At 37.5% G+C, this 12,611-nt stretch overlaps 1 protein-coding gene across 1 annotated transcript in view; it reads right to left on the bottom strand.

The window, feature by feature from the left end:
• Positions 1–12,611, bottom strand: part of nhlrc2 (NHL repeat containing 2) — a 71,966-nt gene that overhangs the window by 40,289 nt on the left and 19,066 nt on the right. The window contains exons 3-4 of the mRNA XM_080205808.1: positions 3,332–3,787; positions 283–404 (exon numbers count right to left, since the gene is read on the bottom strand). Coding sequence (XP_080061934.1) covers positions 283–404; positions 3,332–3,787 — 578 coding nt within the window. The remainder of the gene's footprint in view (positions 1–282; positions 405–3,331; positions 3,788–12,611) is intronic.

The raw sequence follows: 12,611 nt of genomic DNA, 5'->3' as shown, positions 1-12,611 counted from the left end.
ACTGTTGAAATGTATATTAGTTTATCTAGTATAAATGTATAGGACTTGAGGTAATACATTTTACTTTTTCTTAACTAGATAGGATTTTTTTTATGTTGTTAAAATGGACTAATAAAAATAAGGCATTAGAAATAATCTACAAATTACAATATACAATAAGCTTTTAATATCAAGTTATAATAAATGAGAGAAATGAATATTAAGTACTTCATTGAAGTTGGACTACTGTACATAAACTATGAGCTACAGCACAAATAATTTATTACTACTGTTTTTTTTTACCTTTCTTATTGCATGGTTCTCAGTATCTGCCACATAGATGATATTATCCTTCATCACTACCCCTTGAGGAGAATTAAAACTGGCTTCAAAAATGCTGCCATCTTTCCATCCACTCTTTGGTCCTGGATTAAAAAAAGAAAACAAAACATGTTTTACTATAACTCTGTGATGACAATATTATTAACAGCAAACTGCTTCATTAAGATATCAGAAGCTTTGGAATAGATATTAGACAGTATGTAAAAGATTTTAAACAGCTTCCATCAAGAATGTTTTTGAATTGAATATTTGTAGGGCAAAACGCTACTTAGCCATAACTAAAATCCATAACTCTGCAGCATATACATATGCATCTAACTTGGTCTTGTAAATTGATACAGAATTTAGATTTAGACTCTCAAGAAAGAAATATCAGAGCTCAAAAATACTCTCCTCTACAGCTACTTGCTGGCAAACCAATGGCTTATATCAGTGCAGCTTCTAAATAGGTTTAAAGACACATTAGTTTTAGCAAAGCCACCATCCAGTGTACTACTTGGCCAGAAAGATCAGAATATTTCACTGAGTCCAGTTGGTACATTTCTCTACATGCTACCAGCTAACGACTGGGTTAGACTTGGCTATGATATCCTTCAATAATGACAATTGCTATTTAAACTCACAATCTATAATCTCTACTTGAAGGTGTTTCTGTTACCACTCATGAAACTGTAGCTGGATAGTTCTGGAGAGATACCACAAATAGGGAAAGAATCAACAAAAAATCTAAGTCTCAAAAACAGCAAATGTTTTACTTTCCAACCCCATGGGAAATGGATGAAATGACAGATTATAATAAACTAATAAACAGATCGTATCTACTGAATTATAGTTGCAAATAAACCATCAATAAATTATAAACAGTTTTATAATTATACAAATGTGAGCCATCTTTTAGCCTGGATTATGTTGGTAGCACATTCACCTTCAAATCAGAAGGTTCCATGTTCAAATCACACTTTGGAACATGAGAACAAAAATCAAGGCTGACATTCCAGTCTCATGCTCAGGGAATGCGGCATTGTTGGAGATACGATCTTGCAGCTGAAACATTAGAGGCCCTGTCAGCCCTCTCAAGTGGTATTAAAGATCTCATGACATAATTTTGAAGAAGAGTAGAAGAATTACCCCCAGTGTCTAGCTCAATACTTATCCTCGATCAACATCACACAAACTGACAATGTGGTCATTTTTGCTGCTTGTAGGAGCTTGCTGTATGCAAGTTGGCTGCTATCTTTCCAATATGTAATTACACTTCAAAAATACTTTGTTTTATGGAAAATGCTTTGAGATTGCTAGTGATTATGAAACCTGCTACATAAATGCAAGTCTTTCTTTCTTAAAATCTTGGAAAAACTGATGAAACCATTTTCAAATATAGGTCATGTTGGCCAGAATTCTCTGGCCGTTCATGTCCCGCTGCCACTGCCAGAGAGGACAGAATTTGGTACTCAGCCAAATCTCCATTCCCTGCAGCAGGACAGGAGAATCCCACTGGTGTGAATGGCTGGAGAGTTCCAGCCGTGGCCTAATGAAAATAAAATCCTCATCTTACATTAAACAGGTTGTTTTGTGTAAACTGATAAGATTATACTTAAGGCTAGGATAAGGTCATTAAGCCCAATTTTGACTTTGAATTAACATTTGTTCATGTAACTGCTCCTGTTTCCAAAAAGGGGATGGCATAGTGGTTAGCACACTGCTACCTCACAGCACCAGGGGCCCGGGTTCGATTCCAGCCTTGGGTGACTATGTGGAGTTTGCACATTCTCCCCATATTTGCGTGGATTTCCTCTGGGTGCTCCAGTTTCCTCCCACAGACCAAAGATGTGCAGGTTAGGTTGATTGGCCACAGTAAAATCCCCTCATGTCCAAAGATATGTAGGTTAGAGGGATTAGCCATGGTAGAGGTACAGAGTTACATGGATAGCGGGATGGGTCTATTTCGGAGAGTTGGTGCAGATGTGATGGGCCGAATGCTTGGATTGTATGATTCTAACTTTGAAAATTTGCTGAATTTCCTAACAATTGAATTTACAGTCAACTTGTCATTGTTATAATGTATCAATGAAAAAAGCTTGTAGTTTGCAGAAGCATATTTCACATTTTAATTAGTTGTGCAGTTTTTAGCTTTATTCAGTGATCATTCTTAGAGTAGCTGAGAAGATGCATTTTTAAATTAATAAATATTCTCTGGTGAGCTTCAAATCAAATCAGCTCCAATCAGCCATATTGGGATTGCTAATAGCCATTTCAGTAGTAAAACTCTTTGCCTGTACACCAAATCACAGTCTTTTGCTGCTGTTTTGACTTAGGCGTAGTCTGATTACCAACAAGAACTTTGTTATGAAGTCACTGTCATTATGACAAAGAGGGAGACCATTCAGCCCACTGAGTATTTGCTGGCTCTCTGTAGAGCAATCAAATCAATCCTATCACCCTCTCTAGTCCCATCATTTTTAGTTCCACCACCCTACTAAGCAGCAAGTATCCAAAGTCAATTGCTATGCACTTAAGAGAATCTGCCAGGCATATGTTTTAAAGATGTAGTAATTATTTGGCATTGACTATTATTCACAATTGATTGTGCTCTTACTGCGATAAATACTGGACCTCAAATTATAACCTGTACAATACTAGTTTAATCAGTGAACATTTTCATTCTATCCAGGCTCCATTGCACCTATAAAGATGGCATTATCTATTCATAGGGATTAAAAGATCATATGGTGAAGACCTGAAATGAACATTAACCTGCTGTGTGCTATCAATTAACATCAAAAACAGGATGGGACTCTTCCAAAGTAATTTTTCATAGCTTGTTTAATCTATTTTTCTCAGGTACTGATTAACCTCTTATGTATTTTCAAAATTTCTCATTTTAGATAGATCTGTGATGCCATTTGAAAAGTGTATGAATAACTGTTCTGTTTAGAAATAATAGCTTTGCTGGCATTTTTAATCAATCAAGAATACTTTTATTACAAGGAAGCAAGTGTAAGAGTCTTACCTCCAACTGAGTGAAGAATTTCTCCATTTTTTTCAGTCACCAAAATCCTATGATGGCCAGAGTCAGCAATCACTAGTCTACCTGTAGCTTTATCCACTGCAATTTTAGCCGGAAAGAGCAATGAAGAAGGTGGCAAAGAGTCTTTGTATAATTTCAATTTAATGCCATGATCCTTAATTTCTCCTTTTCCTTTGTAGTATTTCAAGGTTGTTGAAATAAAGGAAAATAGCTTTTCCCTGTGTCCTTCACCAATCAAAGTGAACAGCATATTTCCCCGTGGACCTAGAATTACTAACGTTGGCCAACATGTCACTTCAAGTTCCTGCCACAGCTTCGCATCAGCATCGTTCACGACAGGATGAGTAATATTATAACGAAGGACAGCACTCTGAATGTTCTTAAGAACCTTTTCATTTGGGAACTTCGCTGAGTGGACACCAACAACTACTACTCCATCTGGAAAAAGCACAGAGTAAAAAATTAGTACAAAATAAAATCTTATCAGTTACCAAAGTTACTTTGAAGAAATATTACCACTGTACAGTAGTCCAAAAAGCCAAAAAAAAATCAGAGCAACTGTAACAAGAGCAAGAGAAAATAATTCACAGAAAAAGTCACAGATCCAGAAAAAAAATCAAATTATATATCCAATATACTGCAATTTAAAATTATGTTAACATTTGAAACTCCAGAATGCTGAATGCTAAGGAACATAAGTTTTAGCACATTTTATTATGCATGTTCTGCATTTTCATATTAATTTAAAAGCACTCTCCTCTTTTTTCAGAAGGCAGTTAGTCAATCATTTTCTTTCAAGTGAACTGCAAGAACCCATGTTGGATGTTGCTATATTTCTGTCCATAGGACTGTTTCACAGACATCCTACTGAGATTGGGAAAATACTAGAACCTGGATTTTCACAATGACCAAGGCATCCTCCGTCATTGCAAGAACAGCAGAGGCCAAATTTTGGAAGGCCTGTCCCTGAACAAGGCACTTACCATTTTTGTGGGGCAGGAATGGGTATAGGTTGAGATTTGTGCGTATATAGTGCAGCTGCCCATATAAAACAACACTTGTCTACAATCGCATCTAATTTTTGATAACCAGGAGTGGGAAACACAACATGTGCAGATTAGGAGCAGGTGTAAAGTTTGCAGAGTCCTACAAAGAGCTAGGGTTCGTTTTTCGATATGGTGCTTGGAGGCATTTGAGGGAGGTAAGGTGCCCTTTGGGTTTGTTAAAAGTGGGCATGAATGTGCGTACAAAACAATCAATTCATTGGAACTGTCAAAGCAACTGTTAAGCATTTAACAGTTCTGACCTTTAAATCCATAAAAAGACTATCTGGAGTTTCAAAAAAAAAGTTTCCTATTTCCTCCTGTTGTTGACATAAGCCCAAAGCCTATCATTACTGAATTAATGCTATATGACAGATTTCACACGTTCGCATAGGGAGCTGCCCGTCATTTCACAATTTAACTGATAATTCCAAATTATTAAGGACTTTTTGAAGTGTCACTATGAATTCCAACGTTTGTTTTTGTAAGAAATTAAATACCTGAATGGAATTTTGCTTTTATAACAAACTATGTAGCTGAAGGAATGTAAATGCACTAAATGGATTTGAAAGATTTTATTAAATCAAGTCTGCAACAAATAGTTAGAATTTTATATTATTTCATTTCTGCATTGGTCCTGAGATCTGCCCATAGTGGATACTGGGTGAATTGGCATGGAAACTGTATGGGCAAAGTATTAAGTGGATAGGGATCATAGGTTGGCACTAAGTGGCATAGGGCCCATAAAGGGCCATGGATGGGTAGAGGGGAATAGATTGACAGCAAGGGTCTGAGAAGCATCAACTGGCATACAGGTATGAGGGGCCATGGGATAGGTTGAGGGCCATAGGTTGGCATGGAGATTATGAGGCAAAATGAGGATAAGAAGAGAGCATGAAGTGGCATGAATTGAGCATGGTCAATGTATGGAGGTATTGAGGGGTCAGGACTGGAGGGCTCTTTTATGAAACCTCAACACTAAGGCAGGGCTTCTGCCCAGCTGATCTCTGTACCTGACGGCCTCCCCACTCATTCTGGGTCTCCCTCCATGCACCAAAAATCCAATCTTCTGGGGAACTTTCCCCTGGAATGGGTTTGGAGACCCACAGATTGTCCCACCCCTGCACCTCCAGCCCAGGAACAAAAATTCAGGTCTATATCTGTCTTGTCAATGTACCACCATGTCAACTAGTGCATTTAGTACTATCTTTTTTTTTATATTGTTTTCTACGTAACAAAAATGTCTTCTGCTTTTACAAGATAAACTAACAACTCAAACGCAGATTCATTATTTTTTGTTGGAAGTTTGTTGTGTACAAATTGGCTGAAAACTAATAGTGATTGCACTTTCAAAGTATTAATTAACATAAGAACATAAGAAATAGGAGCAGGAGTAGGCCATCTGGCCCTTCGAGCCTGCCCCGCCATTCAATAAGATCATGGCTGATCTGTCGTGTCTCAGTTCCACATTCCCACCTTCTCCCCATAACCCTTAATCCCCTCTCTTATCAAAAACCCATCAACCCGCGTCTTAAAAATATTTAGCGAGGTAGCCTCCACCACTTCAACGGGCAGAGAATTCCAGAGATTCACCACCCTTTGAGTGAAGAAATTCTTCCTCAACTCCGTTCTAAACCGCCCCCCCTTTATCTTGAGGCTGTGCCCCCTAGTCCTACTATCCTTTCTGAGCAGGAAGAGTCTCTCCACCTCTATCCTATCCATCCCATTCATCATCTTATACGTCTCAATGAGATCTCCCCTCATTCTTCTAGACTCTAACGAGTACAAGCCTAGTTTATTCAGCCTCTCCTCATAGCTCAACCCCTCAACTCCGGCATCAGCCTAATAAACCTCCTCTGCACTCCCTCCAAGGCCAAAATATCCTTGCGTAAGTACGGCGCCCAAAATTGCACACAGTACTCCAGCTGCGGCCTCACCAATGCCCTATATAGCCGCAGCAAGACCTCCCTACTTTTATATTCAATCCCCCTCGCTATGAAGGCCAGCATTAGCTGCAAAACTAATTGGGACATTCTGATAAGGTACTTGTTAAATGCATTCCTTCTCTCACTACTTGAACAAAGATTCTAACATTTATGTTTCATAAATATATAAATAGTATCATTCTGGACTCCATTTTCTTCTCCACTGACTGGTTATATTAAGAGGAAAATAGGCATGATCATTTCAATGTTGATAAAACAATGCTGGAGACAAGAAAGTTTACAACAAACAAGGCAGCTTATTTGATTTACCAATTATCAATTACAATATAATGTTAATAATTTAGTTGATTATGTATACTCGTTCCAGAAAAAATGCTTAGAAACTAAATTACCAGGTTGCAAGTAAACAGGGCTAATCATCTGACATGGCTGACATCCCAAGTGATACAAATGTTGTGCAAGATATCTCTGTCCTATGTTACTGATGCTGGTGTTGATGTTTCATGTTCAGAACCACTTGACAGAAGGATGAATTCTGGAGCTTTTTCCCAATTTAGCAGTTCCTTTTCTGAACTGTGACACTTGTGGGAGTTCAGTATCATGTAACGGTTCATATCATGGACAATAGTTCTAGATGGAAGGAAATTGTTAAAATTCCAGTTTATATTATTTTAAAACAGTATCTATAAATTAAGTTACTTCCATGCTAAAGTACTTAGATCAATGTTTTCCTTGTGTTAATTTTATTCTTTAATGAATCCAATTTATTCTTGGAGATTTACAGTTATCAAAGTTGAAAGCAGCAGGAACTTATAATGAAAATCCATATTATTGCTCTGTGTACCAATAAAAAGACTAATTGCTCTTTCTGCATGTCACTTTCCAAAATTATGCATTTTGATTCATAGAAAATATGTTTTGTCTGTGAAAATGGTCCTTTATCTTGGCAAACAGACAGTCTCTGGCATCCATTTAAATCTTTGGCTAGTGATTGGTTTAAAGTTTGAGTAGCATTTCAGTAGCAGATTTATAAAGCTAAAGAAATTTGGTCAGTAATTTTCATGCAAGAATGACTAACAGCATTCTTGCATGAAAATCACTAAATCTACTAATTCAGTGATCTTCATTTTTATATTAAATTTTACCAATGTTATTTTACACATAAACACATACACATCCTGAAGGCAAAATTAATTACAGTCCTGAATAATTTCTTCCCTATCTTTTAATTTGGCGAACATTTCTTTATATTTTGCTCTAAAATGTTCCTTACAGCCTCTTACTTTGTGCTTTGTTTCCCCACTTAAATAGTCATCATACTTGAAAACACCTTCAATTGACTACAAAATGCAAGCTCTCTATTTTTAGTGTTAATGGCACCAAGTTGTCTGAGATGACATTACAAACAACTTGGGTGGTATACTGTACTTTTGATCTGAATCCCACTTTGTGTGTAACTTCTTTCAGAGATTAATGCTCACCGAGTCACCCAATCTCATCTGTCTGATTACTCCATTCAGTTTCTGACGATTATTTGCGTGTTTTTAGTAATCCCTGAAGATCTAATTTATTTTACTGGTTCCACCAACAGTGCAAACAGCAAAATTGATATTTAATGGATAAAGTTGCAAGTTAAAAAAGAACTAACAAACCACATTAAAAACTATGTCAATACTTACAAATGATCACACTACTTTTTAAATTTAATTCAAGAAATTACTAATGAGTAATGACTCCAAAAATAGCTTTAAACAACGGAACCTGTCTTATTAGCAATTACAGTTTCTATTTCTTTTTGAATAGTATTTAAACATAACATTAGACTCCATGTAATTGCAAAGTTTACTGTTAATTTGATTAGTAATGGAGATATATCAGTGGGCTTTAATGTCTAGCAGCCATTAAAAGCTTAAATAATATTGTTTTGATAAAGAAGAAATTTTCAGTTAAAAGAACTAGAAAACGATTCTCTCATAACCTGCTATAAAGGTCAAGTAGCCTTTATCCGCAAGCCTAATTGCTGAACACATCCAAAAACCACACTAGTCACAAGACAAACCCCTCAACTCTGGAATCAATTTAGTGAACCTCCTCTGAACCACCTTCAATGTAAGTACATCCCTCAACAAGTACGGGGCCAAAAACACAATATTCTAAGTGCAGTCTCATTAATGATTTGTACTGTAGCAGCAACACTTCACTACTTGGATATTCTACTCCTTCAGCAATAAATTTCAAGATTCCATTTGCTTTCCTTATTACGTGCTGTACCTGCATACTAGTTTTCTACAATTCATGCAAGAGGATACCTAGATACTGCTGCACTGAAGCACTCTGAAGTTTCTCTGCATTAGACATTAATTTGCTTTTGTATTTTTTCTACTAAAATGAATAACTCACACTTATCCATGTTAAATTCCATCTGCCAAATTTTAACCTATTCACTTAACCTATCTATTTGTAAATGTCTTATTTCATTATCACAACTTACTATCCCACTTATTTTAGTGAAAAAATAAATGAGAAATGTGTAACATCTTCCTTGATAAAGGGAAGTATTAGATATGCGTTGTTATCAGGGCCAGATGAGATTCATCCAAGGACAGTTGTAGAAGGATGGAAATTGAGGAGGTACTGACCATAATCTTCCAATTCACCTTAGAAACAGGAATGGTGCTACAGGTTGGAGAACTGTAAATTTAAAGAATGGTGTATGGATTAGCCCAGCAACCACAGTCCAATCAAGTTTAATCTTGGTGGTGGGAAAGCTTTTAGAAACAATAATTAAGGACAAATTTAACAGTCACTTGGGCAAATTCAGATTAATTAAGGAAAACCAATGGGTTTTTGATGAGGCAACAGTGAGGGTTGATAAGGATTATGCAGTTGATATGGTGTACATGGATTTTCAAAAAGTATTAGGTAAAGTGCCATAAAACTGATCTGTCAGCAAAGTTGCAGCTCATGGAATAAAAGGGACAACAGTAACACAGATGCGAAAGGAAACAGTTGTGATCAATAATTGTTTTTCAGACAGGAGGGATTCCCCAGTGTTATGTCCCCTCCTTTTCTTGGTATATTATTAACAACACTGACTTGAAAGTTCACTTCATGCCAGATTGGGAAGACTGCACATGATTGAAGTGCCTCCCACCAAATTCTCCACAGTGGAGCACAGAAATTTGGTGAACCACATCTTCAGATCGTCACGGAAAAGTACCAATGCAGGAAGGAACACGTAGTGGTAACTTCTGCATGAGTGAATGATGATCTTCAATGTCCTCTTCCTGTAACTGATAATGCCTTGCTCAAACTGAACACTCACCACAGATCAAAGAACAAAGAAAATTACAGCACAGGAACAGGCCCTTTGGCCCTCCAAGCCTGCACCAACCATGCTGCCTGACTTAACTAAAACCCCCCTTTGCTTCCTCGGACCATATCCCTCCATTCCCATCTCATTCATGTACTTGTCAAGAGGCCCCTTAAAAGTCACTAGTGTATCTGCTTCAACTACCTCCCCCGGCAATGAGTTCCAGCCACTCAGCACTCTCTGTGTAAAAAATCTGCCTCGTACATCTCTTTTAAAACTTGCCTCTCACACTTTAGACCTATGCCCTCTAGTAATTGACTCTTCCACCCTGGGAAAAAGCTTCTGACTATCCACTCTGTCCATGCCTCTCATAATCTTCTATCAGGTCTCCTCTCAACCTCCGTTGCTCCAGTGAGAGCAAACCAAGTTTCTCCAACCTCTCCTCATAGCAAATGCCCTCCAAACCAGGCAGCATCTTGGTAAATCATTTCTGTATCCTCTTCAAAGCCTCCACATCCTTCTGGTAGTGTGGTGACCAGAATTGAACACTATATTCCAAGTGTGGCCTCACTAAGGTTCTATAAAGCTACAACATGACTTGTCCATTTTTAAACTCAATACCCTGGCTGATGAAGGCAAGCATACTGTATGCCTTCTTAACTACCTTCTCCACCTGCATTACCACTTTCAGTGTACCTGTACACCCAGATCCCTTTGCCTATCAATACTCTTAAGGGTTCTGCCATTTACTGTTTATTTCCTATCTGTACTAGACCTTCCAAAATGCATTACCTCATATTTGTCCAGATTAAACTCCATCTGCCATTTCCCCACCCAAGTCTCCAATTGATCTATGTCCTGCCGTATATTCTAATGGTCCTCATTGCTATCCACAAATCCACCAACTTTTGTGTTGTCCGCAAACTTACTAATCAATCCAGTTACATTTTCCTCCAAATCATTTATATATATATATATATATATATATATAACAAACAGCAAAGGTCCCAGCACTGATTCCTGAGGAACACCACTTGTCACAGCCCTCCACTGAGAAATGCACCCTTCCACTGCTACCGTCTATTTTCTTTGACCGAGCCAGATAAACAATAGATCTGAAACATTTGCACCGAAGCAAAACCAAGGAGAAACTTGGGTGCACAATTTCAAAATTTGCAGATGACATAAAACTTGGAAGTACTGTGAACCATGAGGAGGACATAGAGTAGACTAGGCATACTCGGCAGATGATGTTTAATTAAGGGCAATATGAAGTGATTCATTTTAGTAGGGAGAACAAGGAAACGTGATACAAAATAAAGAAGTACAATTCTAAAGGGATGCTGCGATAGAAGGATCTGAGGGTGTACGTGCACAAATCAATGCAGGGGGCATGGTTGGTTGCGAAAATAGTTAATACAGTACATAAGATGCTGGGATTTATAAATGGGACAGAGTACAAAAGCAAAGAAGTTATGATAAACTTGGATAAAATGCAGGTTCAGTTGCAACTAGAGTATGGTGTCCAGTTTTAGGTACTAGAAATTAGAAAGGATGAATAGATATTAGAAAAGACTCGAGAATGATTCCAGGGTTGACAAACTTCAGTTATGTGGATAAACTGGAGAAGCTGGGACTTGCTCCTTGGAGAACATCAAGGAATTTGGGAGAAGTGTTCAAAATCTTTTAGACAGATAAGATTAGGAGAAAGTGTTCCCATTGATGAACAGGCTGAGGACCAGAGGGCAGCAATTTAAAGTGATTGGCAAAAGAATGAAAAATGCTGAGGGAAAAAGATCTTCATGCACCAAATGGTTGGGGTCTGGAAGTACTGCCAGACAAATTTAATCAAAATTTTCAAAAGGGAATTGAATAGTTATCTGAAGAGAAAAGATTTGAAGACAGTAGAAAAAAGGCAGATGAGTGAGACTAGGTGAGTTACTCTTGCAGATATTTGGCAAGGATACAATTGCTTTCTTATGTGCTATAACAATTCCAGGAATCTATGTTTAAATAGCAATAAATACATGTTATAATCTTCAAAAAAAAGTGGTTTGTTTAAAGTCATATTAAAATGGACTGATAGGACTGCTGTAGGTAGCAACCGTAAAACAAAAGATAGTAGATGTTGGCTGAAATGCTTCTCCATACATTATTACACTTGGTACCGAAAGCATCTCCATTAAGCTTTTTGATAAGAATTGCTAGAGATGTAACCTGTCTGGGTAGCTAAAACATAATACAGCTGCGAGTAAAGTGAAATCACACAAAGTTCAAACTCAAAGGGTTTTTGAAAAATCACACATACTCAAGAGTCTGTTCAATAAATGACAACTTGGTGCATAAGAAACATTGGATTCCATAAGAACGATGATCCACTTTTATGAACTGATAATGATATGTACGTTTAAGAAACTGGGGTGTCAGAATTAAAGGTAGGAGTGCAGGATGGTGATCACTCTGGTTGTCAGCAGAAAATCACAGGTAGGGACAGATCATATGAACATTATATCACAGCAAGGACATAATTAGAAGGGGGAGGGTTCCAAGAGCAGAAAGTTTAAAAAATTCAGAGGTATATGAGGAAGTGGTGGCATAGAATAATGAAGGGGGCCTTGACTGTTATAGTGTGACAAGCCAGGGCAGGAAACAAACGTAAACAAAAATATTCAACACAAAGCAAATCCAGAGTTGTAAACTACTATTAAAAACTCAAAGCTAAATGTATTTTATCTGAATGTTCAAAGCATTTGCAACAAGACAGTTGAGTTGATAGCACAGGTTGCAACATATGAATATGATGTATTTGTTATTACAGAAGCATGGTGACAAGGTGACCTAGACCAGGTACTCAACATTCCAGGAAATACAATGTTCCAAAAGATCAGGCCAAAGTGGAATGGAGATGGGGTAGCATTGTTATTCAAGGAAGATTGCAGGGCTTTGCTGAGTTGTGATAT

The sequence above is a fragment of the Carcharhinus amblyrhynchos genome, chromosome 17 (assembly GCF_965287045.1).
Source record: "Carcharhinus amblyrhynchos chromosome 17, sCarAmb.v2.hapA, whole genome shotgun sequence".
Taxonomy (NCBI): Eukaryota; Metazoa; Chordata; class Chondrichthyes; order Carcharhiniformes; family Carcharhinidae; genus Carcharhinus; species Carcharhinus amblyrhynchos.
This window is presented reverse-complemented; position numbering and strand designations above follow the sequence as displayed.